Source organism: Oryctolagus cuniculus, chromosome 4 (assembly GCF_964237555.1).
Source record: "Oryctolagus cuniculus chromosome 4, mOryCun1.1, whole genome shotgun sequence".
Taxonomy (NCBI): Eukaryota; Metazoa; Chordata; class Mammalia; order Lagomorpha; family Leporidae; genus Oryctolagus; species Oryctolagus cuniculus.
This window is the reverse complement of record NC_091435.1, coordinates 55,188,771-55,215,264: the sequence shown is the minus strand read 5'-3', so window position 1 is coordinate 55,215,264 and position 26,494 is coordinate 55,188,771. Positions and strand designations below refer to the sequence as shown.

The 26,494-nt window shown below is 40.4% G+C and overlaps 1 protein-coding gene across 3 annotated transcripts in view; it reads right to left on the bottom strand.

The window, feature by feature from the left end:
* The window catches only part of ADGRG7 (adhesion G protein-coupled receptor G7), a 97,656-nt gene that overhangs the window by 43,745 nt on the left and 27,417 nt on the right, over window positions 1–26,494 (bottom strand). For 2 of the 3 annotated variants that reach the window (XR_011387823.1, XM_002716610.5), the window contains exons 2-8: window positions 25,720–25,833; window positions 22,850–22,954; window positions 18,967–19,079; window positions 17,525–17,674; window positions 14,627–14,727; window positions 4,315–4,454; window positions 4,113–4,217 (exon numbers count right to left, since the gene is read on the bottom strand). Coding sequence is in view for 2 of the 3 variants with exons in the window: in XM_002716610.5 (XP_002716656.2) it covers window positions 4,113–4,217; window positions 4,315–4,454; window positions 14,627–14,727; window positions 17,525–17,674; window positions 18,967–19,079; window positions 22,850–22,954; window positions 25,720–25,833 (828 nt within the window). In the remaining variant the exon portion in view is untranslated. Of the gene's footprint in view, window positions 1–4,112; window positions 4,218–4,314; window positions 4,455–14,626; window positions 14,728–17,524; window positions 17,675–18,966; window positions 19,080–22,849; window positions 22,955–25,719; window positions 25,834–26,494 lie in introns of those variants that run through there. The other variant, XM_070071993.1, reaches the window with a different exon arrangement.

Genomic DNA, 26,494 nt, shown 5'->3' with positions numbered 1-26,494 from the left:
CGAGTCCCGGCTGCTCCACTTCTGATCTAGCTCTCTACTATGGCCTGGGAAAGCAGTGGAGGATGGCCCAAGTTCTTAGGCCCTTGCACCTCCGTGGGAGGACCAGAAGAGGCTCCTGGCTCCCAGCTTTGGATCGGCGCAGCTCCAGCTGTTGCAGCCAATTGGGGAGTGAACCAGCAGATGGAAGACCTTTCTCTCTCTCTGTCTGCCTCTCCTTCTCTCTCTGACTTTCAAATAAATAGATAAAAAAAACCTGCTTCTTGTCATTGTTGGCACTGTGTGACAACTTAATTTATTTAATTTGAGTAAATTGGGGCCAGTATTGTGGGCCCAGTAGGTTAAGCTGCCACCTGTGATACAAGTATTCCATATGGGCTCCAGCTCAAGCCCTGGTTGCTCCACTTCTGATCCAGCTCCCTCCTAATGTTCCTACAAAAGCAGCAGAAGATGGCCTAAGTGTTTGTGCCCCAGCACTTACATTGGAAGCCTGGAAGAAGCTCCAGGCTCCTGTCTTCAGCTTGGCCAAGCCATGGCTGTTGCAGTCATTTGAGTGGTGAACTAGCACATGGAAAATTTATCTCTCCTCTCCTGTCTGTCTGTCTGTCTCTGTCTCTCTCCCTCTCTCTCTCTGTAATTCTGTCTTTCAAATAAATATTTTTAAATGGTGCTTTTAACACATTCTAATATATTGATTATCTCTACTGAATAAAACTATATTCCATTCTCTAAACACAAAAATGAATTCTAGGAGCACTAAAAACCTAAAATTTATAGAAAATGCACAATATCTTTTAATTCTGCTTTCCACGAACTTTTTGAAGTGTCCTCATATGAAAACAAACACAACTTTCAGAAGAAAACAAGAAATTAACGTGATAAATCTAGGATAGGGAAGGATTTCTTTTTAAAAGGATAAAATGTACCAACTATAGAAGAAAAGATTGATACACTAGAAGCATTGATATACAACAAATTAATATTCTGGTATAACAGAGAATCATTTGAAACTAAGGAGGGGACAGATGTTTGGTCTAGTAGCTAAGATGTCTATTGCAACATCTGCATCTCATATTGAAATGCCTAGGTTCAAGTCCCAGGTCCAGTCTCAAGTCTAGTTTCCCACTAATGCACTCTCTGGGAGGCAGCAAATGATAGCTCAAGTACATGGGTCCATACTACTCACATGGAAAACCTCAGACTGAGTTCCCTACTCCTGGCTCCAGCCTGGCCCAACCCTGGCTATTGCAGGCATTTGGGGAGTAAATCAGTAGATGGGAGATTTATTTTCTCTCCCTCTCTCTCTCTCTCTCGCTCTCTCACTAAGATTTGCTTACTATTTGAAAGACAGAGTTACAGAGAGAGAGAGAAGAAACAGAGAGAAAGATCTTCCATTCCCTGGGTCACTCCCCAAATGGCTGCAATAGTCAGGGCTGGGCCAGACTGAAGCCAGGAGCCAAGAGCTTCTTTCAGGTCACCCACGTGGGTGCAGGGGCCCAAGGATGTGGGCCATCATCTACTGCTTTCTCAATCACATTAGCAGGGAGCTAATGTGGAGAAGTGGAGCAGCCAGCAATTGAACCAGCATCCATATGGGATGCCAGTACTGCAGAAGATAGTTTAACCCACTGTGCCACAGCACCAGCCTCTCTCTCCACGTCCTGCCTCTCCCTCTCCCTGTCTGTCTTCCTCTCCACTTCTACCTCGAATACATAAGTAATTAAATAAACAATTACAAAGATTAAGGAAAAGATCAGCTACAGGCTGGAGGGAAGATATTTGCTATTTATATAACCAACAAAGAGTTAATATGAAGAATCTACAAAAAATTTATAATGAGCAATAAGAAAAAAATTTCAATATAAAAATGATTACAGTATTTGGACAGATAAGTCACAGAGTAGGAAATCTGAATGCTTAGTAAACACATGGAAAAATGCTCAAATCAAGGGATAGTAAAATCTAACAATGAACTGCCATTGAACTTCCAAGCTGCAAAAGGGAAATAATAATATCTGTTTCACACTTATCAGAATGGCAAAAGTTAATAAGCTTGATAACACACATGAATAAACCTCTGGAAAAGGATGTTAAGGTTAAGGAAGCAAGTTCCATACAACATGGTACCATTTATATAAGTATTTAAAACATTCCCAACAATATGATGTTTTCTTTTTCTTTTTTTTTTTTTTTTTTTTTTGACAGGCAGAGTGGACAGTGAGAGAGAGAGAGAGACAGAGAGAAAGGTCTTCCTTTGCCGTTGGCTCACCCTCCGATGGCCGCCGCGGCTGGCGCGCTGCGGCTGGCGCACTGCGCTGATCCGATGGCAGGAGCCAGGCACTTCTCCTGGTCTCCCCTGGGGTGCAGGGCCCAAGGACTTGGGCCATCCTCCACTGCACTCCCTGGCCACAGCAGAGAGCTGGCCTGGAAGAGGGGCAACCGGGACAGAATCTGGCGCCCCGACCGGGACTAGAACCTGGTGTGCCGGTGCCGCAAGATGGAGGATTAGCCTAGTGAGCCGTGGCGCCAATATGATGTTTTCTTGAGGGAAACATAAATATGCAGCAAAAACTCAAAAACAACCATAAAAATGATACACACCAAATTCAGATATAATTTCTGGGAAGGAGAAATGGGAAAGAGGCAAGCAGAGAGTTTCAGGTACAGCTGTAATACTTTCTTTTATTCTTAAAACGTCTGAATCAAATAGAGTTGGCCCTCTGTATTTAATAGTTCCACTTCTACAGATTTAACCAACCTCAGATAGAAAATACTTGAGAGGAAAATGCATCTGTAATGAACCTGCACAGACTTATTTTTCTTACGAGTCCCTAAAAAGACAGTGTAACAGCTATTTGCAGAGAATTTACATTGCATAAGATATCATAAGTAATCTAGAGATAATTGATAAATTAAGATAATTTGAAGATGATTTGAGAGGATGCATGTAGGCCATGTGCAATTACTTTTATATAAGGGACTTGAGTATCCTTAGATGGGAGTGTCCTCAGGGGTACTGGAACCCAAGGCCCACACTTACTGCTAATATGTAGCAAAGTTTGACATCTGTTTGCCTGGCTGGGAGGCACAGAGATTCTGCTTACATCATTTTCTGTGCTTTTCTAGATGTATGAAGTATTTTCAAATTAAAAGAAAAAGTATAAAAGAACACGAAAGATTTGGATTTAGTATATATCCAAATAAAGCACAATTTCACAGAAGGCAGATTCATAAATATTACTCTTCTTTTTCAGGGCTGTTATGAACTTATTCTTTCTAAAAGATGTACCTTCTGGCACTGGATATTTTTTCATTTGGGAAGAAAAGAAAGGTAAATGTGTGTGTTTGATTTTTTTGTATAAAAATGTGATTTTAGGCCGGCGCCGTGGCTCACTAGGCTAATCCTCCGCCTAGCAGCGCCGGCACACCGGGTTCTAGTCCCGGTCGGGGCGCCAGATTCTGTCCCGGTTGCCCCTCTTCCAGGCCAGCTCTCTGCCGTGGCCAGGGAGTGCAGTGGAGGATGGCCCAGGTGCTTGGGCCCTGTACCCCATGGGAGACCAGGAAAAGCACCTGGCTCCTGGCTCCTGCCATCGGATCAGCGCGGTGCGCCGGCCGCAGCGCGCCGGCCGCGGCGGCCATTGGAGGGTGAACCAACGGCAAAGGAAGACCTTTCTCTCTGTCTCTCTCTCTCACTGTCCACTCTGCCTGTCAAAAAAAAAAAAATGTGATTTTAGCCTTTGTAAAATACAAGGGTGCTTCTTTATTTTGATGCAAAGAATTTTCAAAGAACATCCATAATTTTTTATAATACGTATTTTCATGAACTATTGAAGGTCCCTTGTACGCACATACTTCAAAGTTTTTATTGGAAAAAATAGGTTTGTGTGCTTGGCCTTAGGATTGTAATTTTGCTACTTTTCAAAGGGTTTTTTTTAAAAAAGGAAATCATCTCTAATTTAGAATATTAAAAATTGAGATTATGATAATATGTCAAAACCTAAACATACTGAAACGTGAACTACTCAGTAGAAAATGACATAGATATTTTTTCTCCATTGGCAGATTTTAAGTTATTAATTCCATGACTTTTTCACATAACAAAATTTTATACCTACTTGTCGTATTGAGCAAGATCTGAAGTTCAGTCCTGTCATTGGGATTCAGACCGTCCACGTTTGTTTCTACTGATGTTGAACCAGAAACTAGAGAATCACTACTTCCTGTGACAAGGGAAAAGGTGGAATTGTAAACGTCTGCATTTTCATAAACAGAGCATTGCTCACAATGGTAGCAGAACAAGCACAGGAGACAGCTCACCTTTCTCCACAGAGAAGCGAACACTCGTGGAGCCCAGAGAGCCTTCTGAAGAGATGTTAACTGATTGTACAGCTACATTGGGTTCCACCACTGAGTTATCACCCAAAGATAAGGAGTAACTCTCCATTTGCTCAATAAGCCTGGATAGATTGAAGCATAGCAACTTAACATTCCAAAGAATTTCTCATAAAACAAGAGGTGTTGTCTCTCCCATGTTCCAGAAGAAAGCCATGAGCACAGAACTCAAGTAGTAACGACGTGGACAAGCACTCAAAAATAGTCGATTTCTCTCCCCCCGAGTCTTGTTTTGTTATATATATGCTAATATTTTTTTAAAATTCTAGTGGACTGTGCCCACTGAAGATCATCTTGGACATGTATGTCAAAAATCTAGAACCCAAGAACAGATTTCATAGAGAAACAGTCTTCATTATAATGCTTTCACATTAAAGGATTGTTCACTGCTATTGGTTTTCTATTGATTGGTTTTCCACTGAGAATCAATTCCTATATTTTCACTTCCCTCATGTTACCCAAACAACTTTGGGTCCAGAGGCCAGCACTGTGGTATAGCAGGTAAAGCCACTTCTTGCAGTGCCAGCATCCCATATGGGCGCCTGTTCGAGTCCCTGCTGTTCCACTTCCAATCCAGCTCTTTGCTGTGGCCTGGGAAAGCAGAAGATGGCACAAGTCTTTGGGCCCCTGAACCTGTGTGGGAGACCAGGCAGAAGATCCTGGCTCCTGGCTTCAGATTGGCACAGTTCCAGCCGTTGCAGCCATCTGGGGAGTGGACCAGCAGATGGAAGACCTCTCTCTCTCTCTCTCTGCCTCTGCCTCTACCTCTGTCTCTGTCTCTGCCTCTCCTTCTCTCTATGTAACTTTGACTTTCAAGTAAATAAATAAATCTTAAAAAAAAAAAAGTTGAGAAGATGGCAGAATAGGAAGGGAGCACACTGATAGTCCGGGAAGAGACAGTTTAATAAAAGTGGAGATACTGCAGGTTCCATGAAGAGTTGGAGAAGAAACAGCAGAGGAAACTCTTCCGGAACTAGAGATTCATGGTGGACCTGCGTGGAGGGCTTGGGAGCCCACGGCTCAGGACAACAGTGGCAGAATCTACACACCAGTGCTGGAACACGAGGTGAGCTGAACCTCAGTAGCTGAAGACACTGGCAGGAAAGCAGAAGGAGGAGCCTAGAGGGAACAAGGCTTAAAGCCCTGTGGAGGACAGTTCACCAGGCTAACTAGAGGAGAGAGGAAAAAAAAAAAAAGAGAGAGAGAGAGACTGGTACGGACACGAGATTCTCTCTCTCCGCTCATCTCTCAAAGGGGAACAAGACAAAGAGCAGGCGCCATTTTTTTTGACAGGCAGAGTGCACAGTGAGAGAGAGAGACAGAGAAAGGTCTTCCTTTTGCCGTTGGTTCACCCTCCAATGGCCGCCGCGGCCAGCCCACTGCAGCCGGCGCACCGCGCCTATCCGAAGGCAGGAGCCAGGTGCTTCTCCTGGTCTCCCATGGGGTGCAGAGCCCAAGGATTTAGGCCATCCTCCACTGCCCTCCTGGGCCATAGCAGAGATCTGGCCTAGAAGAGGGGCAACCGAGACAGAATCCAGCGCCCCGACCGGGATTAGAACCTGGTGTGCCGGCACCGCTAGGTGGAAGATTAGCCTATTGAGTTGCGGCGCCGGCCACCATTTTGGACATACATAAAAGCTGCATGACCTCAGAGCTGTGCACGCTCTCAGCCAAGCAGAAAAACCTGACTATGGGAGCGGGGGAGTAAAATAATAGGAGATTAGGACCTAGTGAATGTGTAGTGCTAATGAAGTGAGAATGTGAAAAAAGAGACAGTGGGTGGGTGAGAGAACTCACAGAGTTCACGTGAGTACTCTCCAGCGACACTACAACTCGATAACCTTGGCAACCCAGTGGGAGACTGCAGGAGAATTTGAGCCCACACTGAGGGAAGCACAGATTCCCTGTGTAGTCCTTGGGAAAGAGCAGGCAAATGTTATATCCACAGGAGCCAGAGATCAGAAGCTGACTACCTTCAATTCCATTCAGCTGTGCGGAATTACTTCCCTTCTGAATCAAAGAGAGAGAGAGAGAGAGAGAGAGAGAGAGAGAGATTGAGATTTACCACACCTAAACTGGGAGTGTCACCTTTGGCACACCCTTAACCCTGAGGAACCAAACAGAGCTCTCTGGCCACACCCATCTCAAGCCTCTAAGGCTCCATCAAAAGCAGACAGTCCACTTAATACAGTCATAGTATAACAAGAAAAAAACACCATAGCAAGGGAAGAAGAACCCAAAGATATCTACATAATGCCAAGCAACAAACGCAGAAACAGAGGAAACAAGAACAAGGAAGACACTATGATGCCCCCAAATGAACAAGACACCCCAAGTGAAGATTATGAAGATGATGAGATGGAAGAAATGCAAGAAATGGATCTCAAAAAATTTGTGAGAAAAACATTTAGAAGTTTTCAAAACAAATGCTTGTACTACAGAAATTGTTACTGGACAGGATAGAAAATCTCTCTCATGAAAATGAAATATTAAGGAGGAATCAAAATGAAACACAGAAACTAGTAGAACAGGAAAGTGTGATAGTGAAGAGAAATCATAATGAAATGAAGAATTCAATAGATCAAATGACAAACACATTAGAGAGCCTTAAAAAAAGAATGAGTGAAGCAAAAGAGAGAATATCGGACTTAGAAGACAGACCACAGGAAAGTATACAGTCAAACCAAAGAAAAGAAGAGGAAATTAGAAATCTAAAAAATATTGTTGGGAATCTACAGGATACTATTAAAAAACCAACATTCGGATTCTAGGAGTTCCTGAAGGTATGGAGAGGGAAAAAGGATTAGAAGGCCTTTTAGTGAGATACCAGCAGAAAATTTCCCAGGTTTGGAGAAGGACAGAGACATCCTAGTACAGGAAGATAATAGAACCCCTAATAAACATGGCCAAAAGAGATCCTTACCACGACACGTTGTAATCAAACTCACCATAGTGAAACATAAAGAAAAGATTCTAAAATGTGCAACAGAGAAACGTCAGATTACCTTCAGAGGAACTCCAATTAGACTCACAGCTGACTTCTCATCAGAAACCCTACAGGCTAGGAGGAATGGCGAGACATAGCCCAGGTACTAGGAGAGAAAAACTGGCAGCTCAGAATATTATATCCTGCAAAGCTCTCATTTGTGAATTGTGGATGAAGGTGAAATAAAGACCTTTCATAGCAAACAGAAATTGAAAGAATTTGTCGCCACTCAACCAGCCCTGCAAAAGATGCTTAAAGATGTGTTACACACAGAAACACAGAAACACAGAAACACAGCCATCAGTGTGAAAGAAGGTAAAGGAAGGAAACCTCACAGCAAAAGATCACAGGAAGCTCAAAGCATATATTAGAAAATATCTTTGGCAAAACGGCAGGGCAAAGTTACTACTTATCAATAGTCACATTGAACGTTAATGGACTCAACTCTCCAGTTAAAATGCACAGAATAGCTGAATGGATTAAGGAACAAAACCAATCTATTTGCTGCTTACAAGAAACACATCTTTCCAACAAAGATGCATGCAGACTGAAAGTGAAAGGCTGGAAAAAGATATTACATGCCAACAGAAACCAAAAAGAAGCAGGTGTAGCCATCTTAATATCAGACAAAATAAACTTTAGCACAAAAGCTGTTAAGAGACACAAAGAGGGGCACTATATAATGATTAAGGGATCAATTCAACAGGAAGATATAACAATTATCAATGTATATGCATCTAATTACAGGGCACCAGTCTATTTAAAAGATCTGTTAAGGGACTTAAAGGGAGACTTGGACCCCAATAAAATAGTACTGGGGGACTTCAATACTCCACTCTCAGAAATAACAGATCAACAGGACAGAAGATCAACAAGGAAAAGCAGATTTAATGACACTATTGCCCAAATGGATCAAACATATATCTACAGAACTTTTCATCCTACACATAAAGCATTTACATTCTTCTCAGCAGTACATGGAACCTACTCTAGGATTGACCACATGCTAGGCCATAAAGAAAGTCTCAGCAAATTCAAAAGAATTAGAATCATACCATGCAGCTTCTCAGACCATAGAGAAATGAAGTTAGAAATTAGAAACTCAGGAATCCCTAGAGAGCATGCAAACACATGGAGACTGAACAACATGCTCCTGAATGAACACTGGGTCATAGAAGAAATTAAAAGAGAAATCAAAAACTTTCTGGAAGTGAATGAGGATAACAGCACAACATACCAAAACTTATGGGATACAGCAAAATCAGTGTTAAGAGGAAAGTTTATAGCAATAGGTGCCTACATCAAGAAATTGGAAAGGCACCAAATAAGTGAGATTTCAATGCATCTCAAGGATCTAGAAAATCTGCAGCAAACCAGACCCAAATCTAGTAGGAGAAGAGAAATAATTAAAATCAGAGAAGAAATCAACAGGATTGAATCAAAAAACATTATAAAAAATTAGCTAAACAAGGAGCTGGTTTTTGAAAAAATAAACAAAATTGACACTCCATTGGTCCAACAAACCAAAAAAAAAGAAGAGAAAAGACCCAAATCAATAAAATCAGAGATGAAAAAGGAAACATAACAACAGACACCACAGAAATAAAAAGTATCATCAGAAATTACTAACAAGGACTTGTATGCCAGCAAACAGGGAAATCTATCAGAAATGGATAGATTCCTGGACACATGCAACCTACCTAAATTGAACCAGTAAGACATAGAAAACCTAAATAGACCCATAACTGACATAGAAGTTGAAACAGTAAAAAAGGCCCTCCCAACAAAGAAAAGCCCAGGACCAGATGGATTCACTGCTGAATTCTACCAGACATTTAAAGAAGAACTAACTCCATTTCTTCTCAAACTATTCAGAACAATCAAAAAAGAAGGAATTCTCCCAAAGTCTTTCTATGAAGCCAGTATCATCTTAATCCCTAAGCCAGAAAAAGATGCAGCATTGAAAGAAAATTACAGACCAATATCCCTGATGAACACTGATGCAAAAATCCTCAATAAAATTCTGGCCAATAGAATGCAACAGCACATCAGAAAGATCATCCACCCAGACCATGTGGGATTTATCCCTGGTATGCAGGGATGGTTCAATGTGTGCATAACAATCAATGTGATACACCACATTAACAGACTGCAGAGGAAAAACCATATGATTATCTCAACAGACGCCGAGAAAACCTTTGATAAAATACAACACCCTTTCATGATGAAACCTCTAAGCAAACTGGGTATGGAAGGAACATTCCTCAATACAATCAAAGCAATGTATGAAAAACCCACGGCCAGCATCCTATTGAATGGGGAAAAGCTGGAAGCATTTCCACTGAGATCTGGTACCAGACAGGGATGCCCACTCTCACCACTGCTATTCAACATAGTTCTGGACGTTTTAGCCAGAGCCATCAAGCAAGAAAAAGAAATTTAAGGGATACAAATTGGGAAGGAAGAACTCAAACTATCCCTCTTTGCAGATGATATGATTCTTTCTGTAGGGGATCCAAAGAACTCTACTAAGAGACTATTGGAACTCATAGAAGAGTTTGGCAAAGTAGCAGGATATAAAATCAATGCACAAAAATCAACAGCCTTTGTATACACAGGCAATGCCACGGCTGAGAAAGAAGTGCTAAGATCAATCCCATTCACAATAGCTACAAAAACAATTAAATACCTTGGAATAAACTTAACCAAGGACGTTAAAGATCTCTACAATGAGAATTACAAAATCTTAAAGAAAGAAATAGAAGAGGATCCCCCAAAATGGAAAAACCTTCCATGCTCATGGATTGGAAGAATCAATATCATCAAAATGTCCATTCTCCTAAAAGCAATTTATAGATTCAATGCAATACCATTCAAGATACCAAAGACATTCTTCTCAGATCTAGAAAAAAATGATGCTGAAATTCATATGGAGACACAGGAGACCTCGAATAGCTAAACCAATCTTGTACAACAAAAAGAAAGCTAGAGGCATCTCAATACCAGATTTCAGGACAAACTACAGGACAGTTGTAATCAAAACAGCATGGTACTGGTACAGAAACAGATGGATAGACCAATGGAACAGAATAGAAACACCAGAAATCAACCCAACATCCACAGCCAACTTATATTTGATCAAGGATCTAAAACCAATTCCTGGAGCAAGGATAGTCCTTTCAATAAATGGTGCTGGGAAAACTGGATTTCCAGGTGCAGAAGTATGAAGCAAGACCCCTCCCTTATACCTTACACAAAAATCCACTCAACATGGATTAAAGACTTAAATCTACAACCTGACACCATCAAATTATTAGAGAACATTGGAGAAACACTGTAAGATAATGTCACTAGCAAAGACTTCTTGAAGAAGACTCTGGAGACACAGGCAAGAAAAAGATTAACATCTGGGATTGCATCAAATTGAGAAGTTTCTGCACTGCAAAAGGAACAGTCAGGAAAGTGAAGAGGCAACTGATAGTATGGGAAAAATATTTGCAAACTATGCTACAGATAAAGGATTAATAACCAGAATCTACAAAGAAATGAAGAAACTCCACAAAAACAAAACATACCACCCACTTAAGAGATGAGCCAAGGACTTCAATAGACATTTTTTTTTAATTTTTTTTTTTGGACAGGCAGAGTGGACAGTGAGAGAGAGAGAGACAGAGAGAAAGGTCTTCCTTTGCCGTTGGTTCACTCTTCAATGGCCGCCATGGAGGATGGCAGGAGCAGGTACTTCTCCTGGTCTCCCATGGGGTGCAGGGCCCCAAGGACTTGGGCCATCCTCCACTGCACTCCCTGGCCACAGCAGAGAACTGGCCTGGAAGAGGGGCAACTGGGACAGAATCCGGCGCCCCGACCGGGACTAGAACCCGGTGTGCCGGTGCCGGCGCCGCAAGGCGGAGGATTAGCCTATTGAGCCGCGGCGCCGGCCCTAGACATTTTTCAAAAGAGGAAATCCAAATGGCCAACAGACACATGAAGAAATGTTCAAGATCACTAGCAATCAGGGAAATGCAAATCAAAACCACAATGAGGTTTCACCTCACCCTGGTTAGAATGGCTCACATTCAGAAATCTACCAACAATAGATGCTGGAGAGGATGCAGGGGAAAAGGGACACTAACCCACTGTTGGTGGGAATGCAAAATGGTTAAGCTACTATGGAAGTCAGTCTGGAGATTCCTCAGAAACCTAAATATAACCCTACCATTCAATCCAGCTATCCCACTCCTTGGAATTTACCCAAAGGAAATTAAATTGGCAAATAAAAGAGTTGTCTGCACCTCAATGTATATTGCAGCTCAATTCACAATAGCTGAGACCTGGAATCAACCCAAATGCCCATCAACAGTAGGCTGGATAAAGAAATTATGGGACATGTACTCTATAGAATACCATACAGCAGTCAAAAAAATGAAATACAATCATTTGCAGCAATATGGAGGAATCTGGAAAACATCATTCTGAGTGACTTAAGCCAGTCCCAATGGGACAAATATAATATGTTCTCCCTGATTGGTGACAATTAACTTAGTACCAAAAAGGAAACCTGTGAAAGTGAAATGGACAGTATGAGAAAAGGTGACTTGATCAGCCCTTGCCCTGACTGTTGATGAACAACTTAATACTTTATCCCTTTTAGTATTTTTGTGGTTATTTACTTAATACTATTGGTTGAATTCTGTAATTAATACACGGTTATTCTTAAGGGTTGAAACTTAACTGAAAAGTGATCGCTATTAAATATAAGAGTGGGAATAAGAGAGGGAGGAGATGTACAATTTGGGACATGCTCAAGCTGACTTGCCCCAAACGGTAGAGTTAGAAACATACCAGGGAATTCCAATTCAATCCCATCAAGGTGGCATGTACCAATGCCTTCTCATTAGTCCAAGTGATCAATTTCAGTTCACAATTGATCATAATGATAGGACTAATAGTCAAAGGGATCACACAAACAAGACTAGTGTCTGCAAATACTAACCGATAGAATAAAAAAAAGGGAGAGAACGATCCAACATGGGAAGCAGGATACACATAGAATGGTGGATTGCCTAAACAGCACTCTGGCCTCAGAATCAGCCCTTAAGGCATGCTGTTCTGGCTGAAAAGCCCATGAGAGTATTTCAGGCATGGAAAGCCAAAACACTCTGGCAAAAGAAAAAAAAATGACCTAAATGAAAGATCTCTACTAGTAAGATCCCAGTGGAAAGAACAGGTCATCAAAGAAGGAGGTACCTTTCTCTGAAGGGAAGAGAGAACTTCCACTTTGACTATGGCCTTGTCTAAATAAGATCAGAATTGATGAACGCAAAAGGCTTCCATAGCCTTGGCAACTCATGACAAGAGCCTCGGGTGATTACTGATGCCATAAACAAGAGTGTCAATTGTTAAGTCAACAACAGGAGTCACTGTGCACCTACTCCCCATGTAGGATCTCTGTCCTTAATGTGCTGTACCTTGTGATTTAATGCTATAACTAGTACTCAAACAGTGTTTTACACTTTGTATTTCTGTGTGGGTGGAAACTGTTGAAATCTTTACTTAATATATACTCAATTGATCTTCTGTATATAAAGAGAATTGAAAATGAATCTTGATGTGAATGGAAGGGGAGAGGGAGCGGGAAATGGGAGGGTTGGGGGTGGGAGGGAAGTTATCGGTGTGGGGGGGGGAGCCATTGTAATCCATAAGCTGTACTTTGGAAATTTATATTCATTAAAAAAAGTTTAAAAAAGTTAATTAAAATATATTTTAGTAAAAGAAAAAGAACATGAGAGAGAAGGGGAAGAGTGGTGGGGGTGGGAGTTGTAGGGCAGGTAAATGGGAATAATCACTATGTCCCTAAAGTTGTACTTATGAACTTTGTTTCCTTAAATAAAGTTTACGGGATCACTTTAAGTTTGTATTCCTTAAATAAAGGTGTTCTGGGGAAGGGAGGAAGGGAAGTAGGGAGGGAGAAAGGAAGGAGCTAGAGAAAGAAAGAAAAAAAGAAGGAAAGCGAGAGAAAGAAAAATATAAAGAAAGAAAGAGAGACAGATAGAAGGGAAGGGAAGGGAAGGGAAGGGAAGGGAAGGGAAGGGAAGGGAAGGGAAGGGAAGGGAAGGGAAGGGAAGGGAAGGGAAGGGAAGGGAAGGGAAGGGAAGGGAAAGGGAGGGGAGGAAGAGGGGAGGGGGGGAGGGGAGGGGGAGGGGAGGGGAAGGAAGGGAAGGGAAAAAGAATACATCAGATGTTTTCACGCAAGGATTTTCAGTTAGTGTAGCAGGAAATAATGGGTCATGCAAACAATTCTGCACAAGAATGTTGCTTATTAGGGATGTTAAAAGACTTGAAGGGATGTAAATGTACATCAGAATAAAAAATTGGTTAAGTAAACATTCTCTCATATTACAATCTAAAATTATTCTGTAGATTAATAGGCATTTATATAAAAAGACATTTTAAAGTTTTAAGTGGCAAAAGCAAGTTACAAAGCATTAAGATGCATAACTACAAGCATATTCACAGACACAAAAACTCTGTAATATATGCCAACATGTAAAGTAGGAAAATTTTTAAAAATTTGCTCACTTATAAATTTTTTTAATTTTCTACAATGAGCATGCATATTCACTTAAACAGTAAAAGAGTTTTTTTTAAAAAACTGTATATAAAGTAAAAACACAGCAATTTTCAGTGAGGGTCCTCTGAATAAAGTAATCCAGAACATAGGAGTCAAGAAGAGAAAAATCCACTAGAGCTGAATTCTTTTTTTTCTTTTTTTTTTTTTTTTTTTTTTTTTTTTTGTAATATAGCCTTGTGAAAGCTAAAGAGAGCTTAATCAAAATACATCAGGGTCCTGGAAAGAGAACTGGGGCATGATTTGGGGGTTGGCACTGTGTCCTGCACGTTAGTTTCTCCACGTAGCTCTGGGCCTCGATAAAGCAGTTGGAAGAGCTCCTTCTGTGCTTGGAGCTGCCCCTTTGCCATGCCGAGATAAGGTTAGGAAAGCAAGTTATAACCTAGATCATCCAAGTTTCTCTCTAGCTCCAAGGCTGTGACCACCTCAGGAACCAAGAGGTGGCATAAACCATCCCATCTGGTTACAAAATGAGGTGGTGAGCCCAGGCTGCTGTCTGCATTCCAGGGGAATCAGCCAGTTACTTCAATCCAAGAGAGAAATGATGACACCTCTGCTAATGCTCTAACCTAGAATTATTGGCACTTGGAAGGCTTGTCTTTCCAAATTGAAATTGTGCTTACGTTGCAAAGGAATCATCATTATCAGCAGCAGCAGCTCTTTGAAAAACATCTTCACTGGCATCTAGAATTTGACTCACTGTTGTCACTGCAACTCTTTTTGCCTGCAAAGGGGAAGCACCAATTGTTATAGAAAACACATACATGTTACCACCACCATCATCATGGTTTCTTATAGTAGAAAGTGGCACCACTGGTATGATAATCTAGAGGCAAGCATTTTTCAAAAACAAAGGTTTATTGTTTCATTTACATAACTTGGCAGAGGGGACCAGCACTGTGGCACAGTGGGTTAAGCTGCCACTTGCAACACAAGTCCCCAACTGCTCAGTTCCCAATCCAGTTCCCTGCTTATGCACCTAAGAAAGAAGCAGATGGTCCAAGTACTTGGATCCTGGCTACTCACTTCGGAGTCCCAAATGATGTCCCTGGCTCCTGCTTTCAGCCTGGCCCAGCCCCAGCTGTTGCAGCCATCTGGGGAATGAACCATTGGATAGATGATCTCTTTCTCTCTCTGTGTCCCATCCCCCGCCCCATCATTCTGCTTTTCAAATAAATTAATTAAATAAATCTTTTTAAAAAGAGAGATGGCAGAGAGGATCAAGACAAGGCAAATGAGTAAACGGAGCAATGAATTAGGTTTAGGTCTCTGAATTTGAACTCACAGTAAGATCTTTCACAGAACACTCACCTGACTTCTAAGAACACAAAAGCAAATACTTGGCTAGAAATACTAAAATAAAGTAAGAACAGTACAGAGCTCTGATTGTTAAAGCCTTATAGCCTACAATACTTTGCAAATCTTAGAAATTACCCTTGGTATTACTATTGTTTTAATACTTGATAACAAGTAGACTTGGTAAAATATTTCTAGTTTTCTTAAAATCAAAAGCCCAGGAGTATGCTAGAATCATGATCTCATGGCTTTTGATTACTACTTAATAGCCCTAGTGCAGATATTGGTGCACTTCGGTCTTTCCTGGCTAAGCTTCCCATAAATTCTACAGTTGTTAGTTAATACTTTTCTCTCTTAATTTCATCTTTATTAATTTTTTATTTAAATCTCACCTATATTCCAAAGGATCTCTGGTAACATAAAATACTTTTTTTTTTTTTTTGGAAATAAGAAATTTAAAGGGAACAAAAGGAAGGAGTAATTGTTTCCATACCATACTCCTGCTCAGCTTGTAGATACTGGATGAGTAGCTTATGGCTCTTAAGCCGTACCCAAGCTACAGCATTGGGAAATGGTGAGTATATTTCTTGATTTCATACACTAGAGTTTAACAGGTTATGATGTCATAAATTTAAATTATGCTAAAAGTTTTCAGAAAGGCAGGACAAAAATGAAAATACAGTGTAATTCAAAAAGTTGATAGAGAAGTAGGCATTTGGTATAGCTGTTAAAATGCCAGTTAGGATGCTGATATCCTATATCAGAATGCTTGGGTTAGATTCCTGGTTCCACTTCTAATCCAGGTTCTTGCTAATTTTTACCCTGCGAGACAGCAGATGATAGCTCAAGTAGTTGGGTCCCTGACATCCACATGGCTACCTAGATTGAGTTCCTAGTTCCTTACTGTTGTGGGCATTTGAGGAATGAGCCAGGAGCTCTGTCTGTCTCGCTCTCTGGTGCCTCACCACTCCACCATGCCACTCACTCTCTCCCAGCTTCATGAATAATTCTTTAAGTTCATGGAAAAGATGAAGTTTAAGATGTTTATTTTGGTGCAAAAAGATTTTCAAATCTATACAGTTTGTATGACATGCATTTCCTTAACCTTTTTTTTAAAAAAGATTTATTTATTTATTTGAAAGGCAGAGTGACAGGAGATAGATACCAGTTGATTTACTTCCCAACTGGTCACAACAGCCAGGCTTGGGCCAGGCTGAAGCCAGAAGCCAGGAATTGTATTCCTGATCTCCTTTGTGGATGGCAGAGAGCAGGATCAAAAGCAGAGCAGCCAGTACTCAAATTGCCACTTCTAATTAGGATGCTGGTATCATAAGTAGCAGTCTAATTCACTGCCCCCACAATTACCAGTGCCTTCCGTGAATGTTTTGAAGACTCCTGGTAAGCATGGATTTGAAAAAATTTTATAAGAAAATAAAATTAGCCAAACTTCAGTTTATTTATATGCAGTTGTTTGCAAAGTATTTAGACATAGTTATATAAAGCTTTTGAAATAGCGCCCTCATATAATTAGCAGAAAGGGATTGTAGTTTAAAATAGTGTATTCTAGGGGGGATGGCACTGTGGCATACTGGATAAAGCCACTACCTGCAGTGCCAGCATCCCATATGGGCATTGGTTCAAGTTCCTGCTACTCCACTTCCCATCCAGCTCTCTGCTATGGCCTGGGAAAGCATTAGAAGATGGCCAAAGTCCCTGGGCTCCTGTAACACATGAGAGACCTGGAAGAAGCTCCTGGCTCCTGGCTTTGGACTCTATCTCTATCTCTATCTCTCTATCTCTCTATCTCTCTATCTCTTTCTATCTCTCTGCCTTCTGTAACTCTACCTTTCAAATAAATAAATAAATCTTTAAAAAAAATAGTATGTTCTAGAGTCCGTTCTTTGGAACTCAGTTTTCGTGCAATAGAACAGGGATAATGGGGTGAAATACAGTAGGTAAAAGATTTAATAAAGTGAAATAGAATGGTTAATCCCAAAATTTTCTGGAAGATTTAGCATGATAATGATCATTGTGAAGATTCTCCAAATGGAATATTTAAATAATGAGCCTTTTTCTAACTTCTTTGAGCATCTCTCAGAAAGACTATGTGGCAAATCGTGTTTAAGCAGCCTAAACCATGCCCAAACCATGCCATGGGATGAGTGGAATTGGAGATTTTTTTTCTCCCTTCTCCCTCCCTTTTTTTGAAATCTTCTGAGTTTTACCTCAGGTGCAGCATTTCTGGATGCATTGAAGATCTGTCCAACCACTTCAGTAGCAGAAGTAATGTTGTCAGCAGTCAATATGCTGGCATCAGATGTTAAAATCTGGGTGTGGTTAGAAATACTCTCAGATTCTGTTGGGATATCATCTATCTGTTTAAAAAAATCACACAAACACAACACATCAGCTTAGCTTTATATAACTACGTCTAAATACTTTGCAAACAACTGCATATAAATAAACTGAAGTTTGACTAAACCTCAATCTCCTCAACAACAAATCTATCCATTTTTGCATGTTTGTCTCTTTTCTTGTATAAGGGATGAAACACATGCAGGCCAGTGATTTTCCCAGCCTTGACAATCTGTCAGGATGGGTGCACTAGAATGGTCTTCCTTAGCTAGATCAGAGTCACTAAATGGATAGCCATGGACCAATGTTGGCTCATTATTTGATAGAAAATTCACAGGAAAATAAGCCCAGAAACTGATAGTTAGTGGCCAGAAATGTATATAGCAGTTTTATGCTGTTGAACCTAAGCTTTTAAATAAGTTTGCATCTTATATATCTTCTTAATTCATTTTTCTGGTTCATTTGATTTTTTTAACAAAATTACTGGTCTGCAATGGGTTGGAATTTTTCTGAACTGACTTTTCAGCACAGAAACTTTAGAAGAACTGGCCAAGACAACCTCTTTGGGAACTGATTGGTCCCAGGGTTCTGAGTTTTGCATCTAAAATACACTAGTCCATTTTGTTATTAGTGCAGCCAGATGTCAATGAGTGGTTGTGGAGTGCTTCGTTTTTCACTAGATGGCAGCACATTTCAAAAATGAGAACACTGTCACAGGCTACTCACACAGGGAAGTCAAAGAAATACGGAATCAGAAAACAACTATCTCTTGCATTCCATTGCCAGGGCCCTGCGCTGTGCTAGGCACTTGGCTGGATGTCTCACAGTTGTGATCACAGATAATCCACAAAGCAACATTGTGAGCTGAGGGTCTTCATCCCCATAAAAAGGCTCAGAGGGGTTAAGGGCCTCACTCAAGTCCACCCGGCTTGTAAATAGCAGAGCTGAGAGTCAGGCACTGGCTGATCAGATTCCAGAATCCATAGCCTTTCCTCCAGTGTGTGGGGTTAGCACATTCTGTGATTGGCAACCCAACTCCCATCCCTACCCACTAATACCATTCACAATATGCTATAGACCATCATTTGCTGAAGCTTGCTGAACTGACATGTCTAGCTATCTTTTTTCACATTTTCATAAACAGATGTCAACTTTAAAGAAATAAGAATGGTTTTAGTGCTACTAGTTTTTATCATGTCTAATTTGAGAACATTAAAAGCATTGATCTGACTACTAGGTATCTGAAGAACAAGACTTCATACAGTCAGAATTTATACTACTAGTTGCTCTTCAGATGGGCTGCATGGCATACCTTCCCCTCCAAGGTTTCCAGATTTTCATCACAATTTCCTGTTTTCACATCTTGCAGTTCTATCTCTCCATACAGAGACAGACCACACAGTCGGATTGCCAGTGGACTGCCCGCTTTAATGAACAGAAGAAAAAAAAAAGACAATGTTTGCAAAGTTAATTCTAGCAAGTGCCTGCACCTATATCCATGCCCCAGCACCAAGTGAGTCTGCTGTTCCTCCCATCAAGAGATGGAGTCTGGGGATGAGCATTCAGCACAGTGGGTAAGATGCCACTTGGGATGCCTGGGTTCAAGTTCCAGCTCCTCTGCTTCCAATCCAGCTTCCTCTAAATGCACACCCTGGAAGGCAGTAAATGATGCTTCAACTACTTGGGTCCTTGCCACCTATGTGGGAGACCTGGATTGAGATTTAGAGTCCTGGATTTGGCCTGACCCAGGTCCTTCTGTTTGGGGTGTTTGGGGAGCTAACCAGTGGATAGAAGATCTCTCTCTGTCTCTCTGCCTTTCAAGTAAGAAGAAAATAGTAGATCGATCAATCGATTGATAGATCAATCCTCTCTGAATATATGCTGGCCTTGTGACTTGCTCTCACCAATAGAATGTGGTAGAAATACGTGTGTTCCAGACTCTAGACTTAAAGACACCTTGAAATTTCAGCCTTCACCCTCTTGGAGTGCTATCCTGAGACTCAGCAGGCAGCAGGTGTGACCTACTAGAGGATCAGAGGTCAACTGGAAAACTGGGGCATGCCAGCCAACTGCCTGCACCAGGTCTCAGGCAAGAGAGTGAGTCCAGTCTAGGTGCCCAGTCAGCTCACAGAGCTATGAGAATCTTTATTGTTTTAGCCCTATAAGTTTGGGCAGATACTACTTGTTAGCTGGGTTTTTTAATCTGCAGTTCAAAAAGACAGTTGACTATGTCCTTCCTTAGATTTCTGCGAGGAAGATTTACATCCAATAATTAGAGACAAATGGCTTTTAACGAAATGATGAGAGAATATTGGGCAGAGACCGGAAGCAAATATAAATTTTCTTACTAGATATGGACTTATATGTGTGTCTTTCCTTTTTTACACCAATCTGGTTAACATCTGAAAGGTGAAAATTTCTATTGTATTGTAACACTTTCTAGATATTTGGCTGACTCTCCACAAATGCTTGTTGGATCTTGACTTTATTTCATAGGATTATCACCTGAACCTCCCTACCTCACACCACTCCTTAGCTAACACTAAGTAGATCCTACAGAAAAAAATCATCACTAGAAGGGCAGCTGATCAGAAGCTGAATTTTCTTCAGGACTGCCTTTGGGTAGTTCCTTCTTGGACAACAACTAGAAACATGGAAATTAGAGATTTGTTCAACAATACTCAATGTGGAAAATTGGAGTCACTATTTTTAGTGGATGTTTAAAAATGTTTATTTATTTGAAAGGCAGTGAGAGACAGAGATATTCCATCTACTAGGTCACTCCTCAAAATGCCTGTAATAGCAGAAGCTGGAGCAGGCTGGAGCAGGCTGAAGCCAGGAGCCAGGAGCTCATTTGAGTCTCCCAAATGGGTGGCAGGGAATCAAGTACTTGAACCATCAAGGAATGCATTAGCAGGAAGCTGGGTCAGAAACAGAGGTGGGACTTAACCCAGATATTCTGACATGGGAAGCAGGAACTCCAAATGGAGACTCAACCCACAATACTGCAAAGCTTGCCCCTGCAGTCACTCTTAATTTATATGAAAGCTGCATCTCTATTCCACAATAAAATGAACACTTTTTATATGTATAATGGGTATATAGGATGTAAGTAATATTATTTATATATAGTATAAATAACATTATTTATGTATAATATAAATAACTTTTCATTCATTTCTATACAATAACATTTATATTTATTTACATATAAATAACTTTTTAAAAAGATCTATTTTATTTATTTGAAAGGCAGAGTTACAGAGAGAGGTAGAGACAGAGAAAGAGGTCTTCTATCCACTGGTTGTTCACTCCCCAGATGGCTGCAATGGCCAGAGGTGTGCTGATCTGAAGCCAGGAGCCAGGAGCTTCTTCCAGGTCTCCCACATGGGTGCAGGGGCCCAAGGACTTGGACTATCTTCTACTGCTTTCTCAGGCCATAGCAGAGAGCGGGATAGGAAGAGGAGCAGCCAGGACTAGAACTGGCACCCATATGGGATGCTGGCGCTTCAGACCAGGGCTTTAACCCACTGTGCCACAGCGCCAGCCCCTACATATAAATAACTTTTAAGGAGCCAAAAGCATTTTCATGATATTGCCTACAAATATGCACATCCTTAACTCCAAAATAACTGAAAAGCTTTCGGATCATTTGTTATATAAAATTAAGTAATTAAAAGTAACTCAATATAAAACTAAAAGCAAATTTTCCAACAGTTGAAATCTGTACCTTTAAAATTATATTATGAACTTAGTCTAAAACTCAAAGATAAATAAACATTTTTATAACAATTTTCAATAAAAAATAAATTACCAAATGAAAGATAGTGATCTTCTGATACCAAAATGTATAATATATGTCAAACAAATATGATGACTCTTCCTTGGTATATCACTGACACTTTTTCTATTTCTAATTCAGTAGCAAACTGTTTTCTAATTTATATCTGTTTGATAAAGGATTATGAAATACTTGAGATACACAAACATAAAATAAAGACAACTGGTATTTTTGTTATATATGGGGTGTGTGTGTGTGTATATATATGTATATGTGTGTATATATATATATATATATATATATATATATAGTAAGCACCAACTTAGTTGAACTCCCCTTAACTTCTGAGATCTTAATAAGAAGTTGGAAGGGCCTGCATAAAGAGAAGGATCATGAATACTTGAGTAAGCACAATCAATGTGGGCAAGTGCAATCTGGATTCTGCAAATGGAATGCAGAGCTACATCATCTTTATAATTAAAGTAAAGCATATAGAAAAGAACAATTCACATAATTTGTTCAGTGTTTTATAGAGTCCCTAGCATATACAAAAATAAATCTCTAAATGAAATATGAAATTTTTTCTAGCATCATTACTGACAAAAGTTAAACAATTTTGCAAATTATCTAGAATTGAGGATATTATTGAAGTATCTAGTTCTGTAGGAAATGGAAGATTAGCTACAGGAAGGAATGTGAACCAGGAAAACTGGACAGAGGAAAGTCAGAACAAACAAGACACAGGTAAAACATTTAGGAAAAAATATGTGCCTTAATAAGCTATAAATAACAGGAAAGGGATCGATGTGTTGCAAAAAGCTACTACCCAATGTGAAGATACTACCCAATGTGGTACTGATAAGATAAGTCATCAAAATCCTGGATAGTTTCAGGAAAAATATTAGAAATAGAAATATCATTTGCTCTTGTACTCTCGGAATGCCTCCATGAAGCAAGACTGCTATATGTTCAGGAAACTATAGGAAGCTAAAGAATGTTCTAAAATGGATCATGAAAATGACCAAGGAAATGAAAGACTACACCTATGGACAGATTTAAATGTGCATCTTTATCTGGTAGAATGTGAGTCTCTAGTCTAGACCTGTTTCATAAATCAAGACAAATTGTATAACTAAAATGCTAAGCTGATTGAACTCTAAGCAATAAGAGTAAATTGGAAAAATAAACCAATTAAGTACGTATTAAGAGGAATTTGTAAACAATGGTTCTGTATTAAGGTATCTAGGAAAATTAGGATTATGTGAAATACCACCATAAACTTTGAGTGTTGGCATCATAAAGGTTTCCTTGATGCCTCTTCCAGGGACCTTGCCCTAGTTGGAGGGATGATAGGTATAGCTCAGCACAGCTATTCTCAATCCTAAACAGAGGAGATGTTCAGAAAAATACATACCATTGGGAGTGTTCTTGTCACATGTTTGCAAGGAAGGTCCATATCTGCCTACAGGAATTCTGGCAAAAGTATAACTCATATACGTACTATTTTCACAGAAATTAGCTGTAATGGAAAGAAAAATATATTTTTTCATTATAAACTATATTTTTTAGTTTGAAAACACATATAAATCAAAATTCAGAACCTATGCAGTGTATAGGCTTTTTTAAAGAAAAGTATCTATTTATTTGAAAGGCAGAGCTACAGAGGCAGAGAGAGGGAGGGAGGGAAGGAGAGGAAGAGAGAGAGAGAGGTTTGCCACCCACCAGTTCACTCCTAAATAGCCACAACAGCCAGAGTTGGGCTGATCCAAAGCCAGAAGCCTCCTTTGGATCTCCCACATGGGTACAGGAGCCCAAGAATGCAGGCCATCCTCCCCTGCCTTCCCAGGCCACAGCAGAGAGCTGGATCAGAAGTGGAGCTGCCAGGAGCTGAACCAGCACCCACATGGGATGCCAGCACTGCAGGTGGCAGCCTTACAACCACAGCACAGCGCCAGCCCCAGTGTATAGGCTGCTAGAACCCCCGGCCTGCCAGGAATTTCCATACTTCCCAATTGATTTATGTTACTCCCATTAGAATAACTAGTATAATGGATAACAAGTTCCAATAAAAACACGCACAATTTATACTTGGGTAAAGGTGGGATATGAACATTTACATACTAGCAAGAATAGCATATCAGATTATGTGGAATCTTGGGAATCAAAAATATAGAGCCTACAGTAATTAAAAGCAACATGAGGATGCAGATCAAAGCAAAAAGGCCAAAGTTGTGGGTGTACAGGCTGGTGGAAGTATAGGAAATGATAGGAGTGAGTTTCAAGGCTGGCGCCGTGGCTCACTAGGCTAATCCTCCGCCTAGCGGCACCGGCACACCAGGTTCTAGTCCCAGTCGGGGTGCCGGATTCTGTCCCGGGTGCCCCTCTTCCAGGCCAGCTCTCTGCTGTGGCCAGGGAGTGCAGTGGAGGATGGCCCAGGTGCTTGGGCCCTGCACCCCATGGGAGACCAGGATAAGCACCTGGCTCCTGGCTCCTGCCATCGGATCAGCGCAGTGCGCCGGCCGCGGCGGCCATTGGAGGGTGAACCAACGGCAAAGGAAGACCTTTCTCTCTGTCTCTCTCTCTCACTGTCCACTCTGCCTGTCAAAAAAATTAAAAAAAAAAAAAGGAGTGAGTTTCAGCCACTAAGTTGATCTTCTGTATATTAAGATAATTAAAAATGAAACTTAATGAAGAATGGGATGGGAGAGGGAGTAAGAGATGGGATGGTTTGGGGGTGGAAGGTAGTTATGGCGGGTGGGGGGACTGCTATAATCCAAAAGTTGTAATTTTGAAATTTATATTTATTAAATAAAAGTTTTAAAAAAAAGAAAAGAAACAGCCATGGGGCCGGCACCATGGTGCAGTAGGTTAATCCTTTGTCTGCGGCACTGGCAGACAGTTCATGTCCCACCTGCTCCTCTTCCAATCCAGCTACTTGCCATGGCCCAGGAAAGCAGCAGAAGATGGCCCAAATCCTTGGGCCCTTGAACCCAGGTGGGAGAACTGGAGGAAGCTCCTGGCTCCTAGCTTTAGATCAGCACACCTCCAGCCATTGTGGCCAATTGGGGAATGAACCAGCAGATGGAAGACCTCTCTCTCTCTCTCTCTCTCTCTCTCTCTTTCTCTCTCTCTCTCTCTCTCTGACTCTCCTTCTCTCTCTGTAACTCTGACTTTCAGATAAATAAATAAACCTTTAAAAAAAAACATACAGACTGGCTGAGTGGATTAAAAAACAAGACCCATCTATCTGCTGCCTATAGAAACACATCTCACCAACAAAGATGCACACAGACTGAAAGTGAAAGGATGGAAAAGGATATTCCATACCAACAGAAACCAAAAAAGAGCTGCTGTAGCCATCCTAATATCAGACAAAATAGACTTTAACACAAAACTTGTTAAAAGAGACAAAGAACAGCACTATGCAATGATTAAGGGGTCAATTCAATAGGAAGATACAACTACAATAAATGTAAATGCACCTAATTACTTGGTACCTGGCTATTTAAAAGAAATGTTAATGGATCTAAAGGGAGATATAGACTCCAATACAATAGTAATGGGGGACTTCAATACCTACTTTCAGCAATGGACAGATCAACCAGACAGATAATCAGCAAGGAAATAGTTAATTGACAAATGTACCTAATGGATATCTGCAGAACCTTTCAACCTACAGTTGCAGAATACACATTCTTCTCACCAGTGCATTTAGATCAGAGACAAGGCCATAAAGCAAGTCTCAGCAAATTCAAAAAAATCAAAATCATACTATGTATCTTCTTTGACCTCAATGGAATGAAACTGGAAATCAACAACTCAAGAATCTCTAGAACATATGCAAACATGGAAACGGAACAACATGCTCCTGAATGAACCATGGGTCATAGAAGAACTAAAAGAACTGTTGAGGAACAGGTTTTTTTTTTTCATTCTATTTGTTGACTTCTACTTAGCATAGAGTTAGTCTTCTGTATATAGTTAATTTAAAATAGATTTTAATAAAAAATAAGAATAGAAATAGGAAAGAGAGAGGAAGAGAGCAGGAGAGCTAGTGAGAAGACAGGTATGGTGGGAAGAATCACTATGTTCCTAAAGTTGTATTTCTGAAGTACATGAAGTTTGTACACCTTAAATAAAAGTTTTCTGGGGAAAAAAATGTTATCACCATTATGTCCAATACTTCTGTATTCATTAACTGAAGATTACAGAAGTTTTACTGCTCTTTTTATTAACAAAATCTTCACTTAAGTCTCACACCTAGTATTATCTGAAGTAACTTACCAATTGTACATCTCCATCCTTTCCACTCTTCTGTACAAAGACATCTGCCATTTTGCCAGGTTCCACCATTCTGGCAGAACTCTGTGGGGATGCTTGATGGAGGAGCAATTACTTCTAAAGAAACAATAAATAGCAGATTAATATATGACCTTGCTAATTAGGTTATCCTTTCAGGTTGGTAAGTATTTAGTTTCTATAGATAAAATTATTACTTTGAGTATCATTTCTGAGAAATATCTTTTTGTAATATCAATATCAATAAAAATATACAGTGAGAATCTACATGGTATATACTGTACTTAGTAGATGTTATGGATATTAGAAACACATATCTGAAAGTCACAACACCTTGTTCAAGGAAATTAGAATCCCCTGTGAAAGAGAAAATTATGTAGACAGATAATAGATGGATAAATGGACAGAAAAATCAACATGTGGATTTTTATGTACTATATGAACACAGAGGAGAGATGCCAAGGACAGAGATTACCCAGTTAGGGCTGACTTTCCAGAATAAGTGGCATTTGAACTGGATTTTAAGAATAATTCCAGATGATCCTGTGAGGGAAGCAGGACACACAGCAGACTCATAGAATGGCAAATGCCCAAAACAGCACTCCTGCCTCAGAATCAACCCTTGGGACATCGGATCTGACTAAAAGGTCCATGAGAGTCTCACAGGCATGGAAAGCCATGACACGGTGGCAAAACACAATCTAAATGAAGGATCCTGGTGAACAACACCCCAGCAGAAGGATCAGGCCATCAAGGAGAG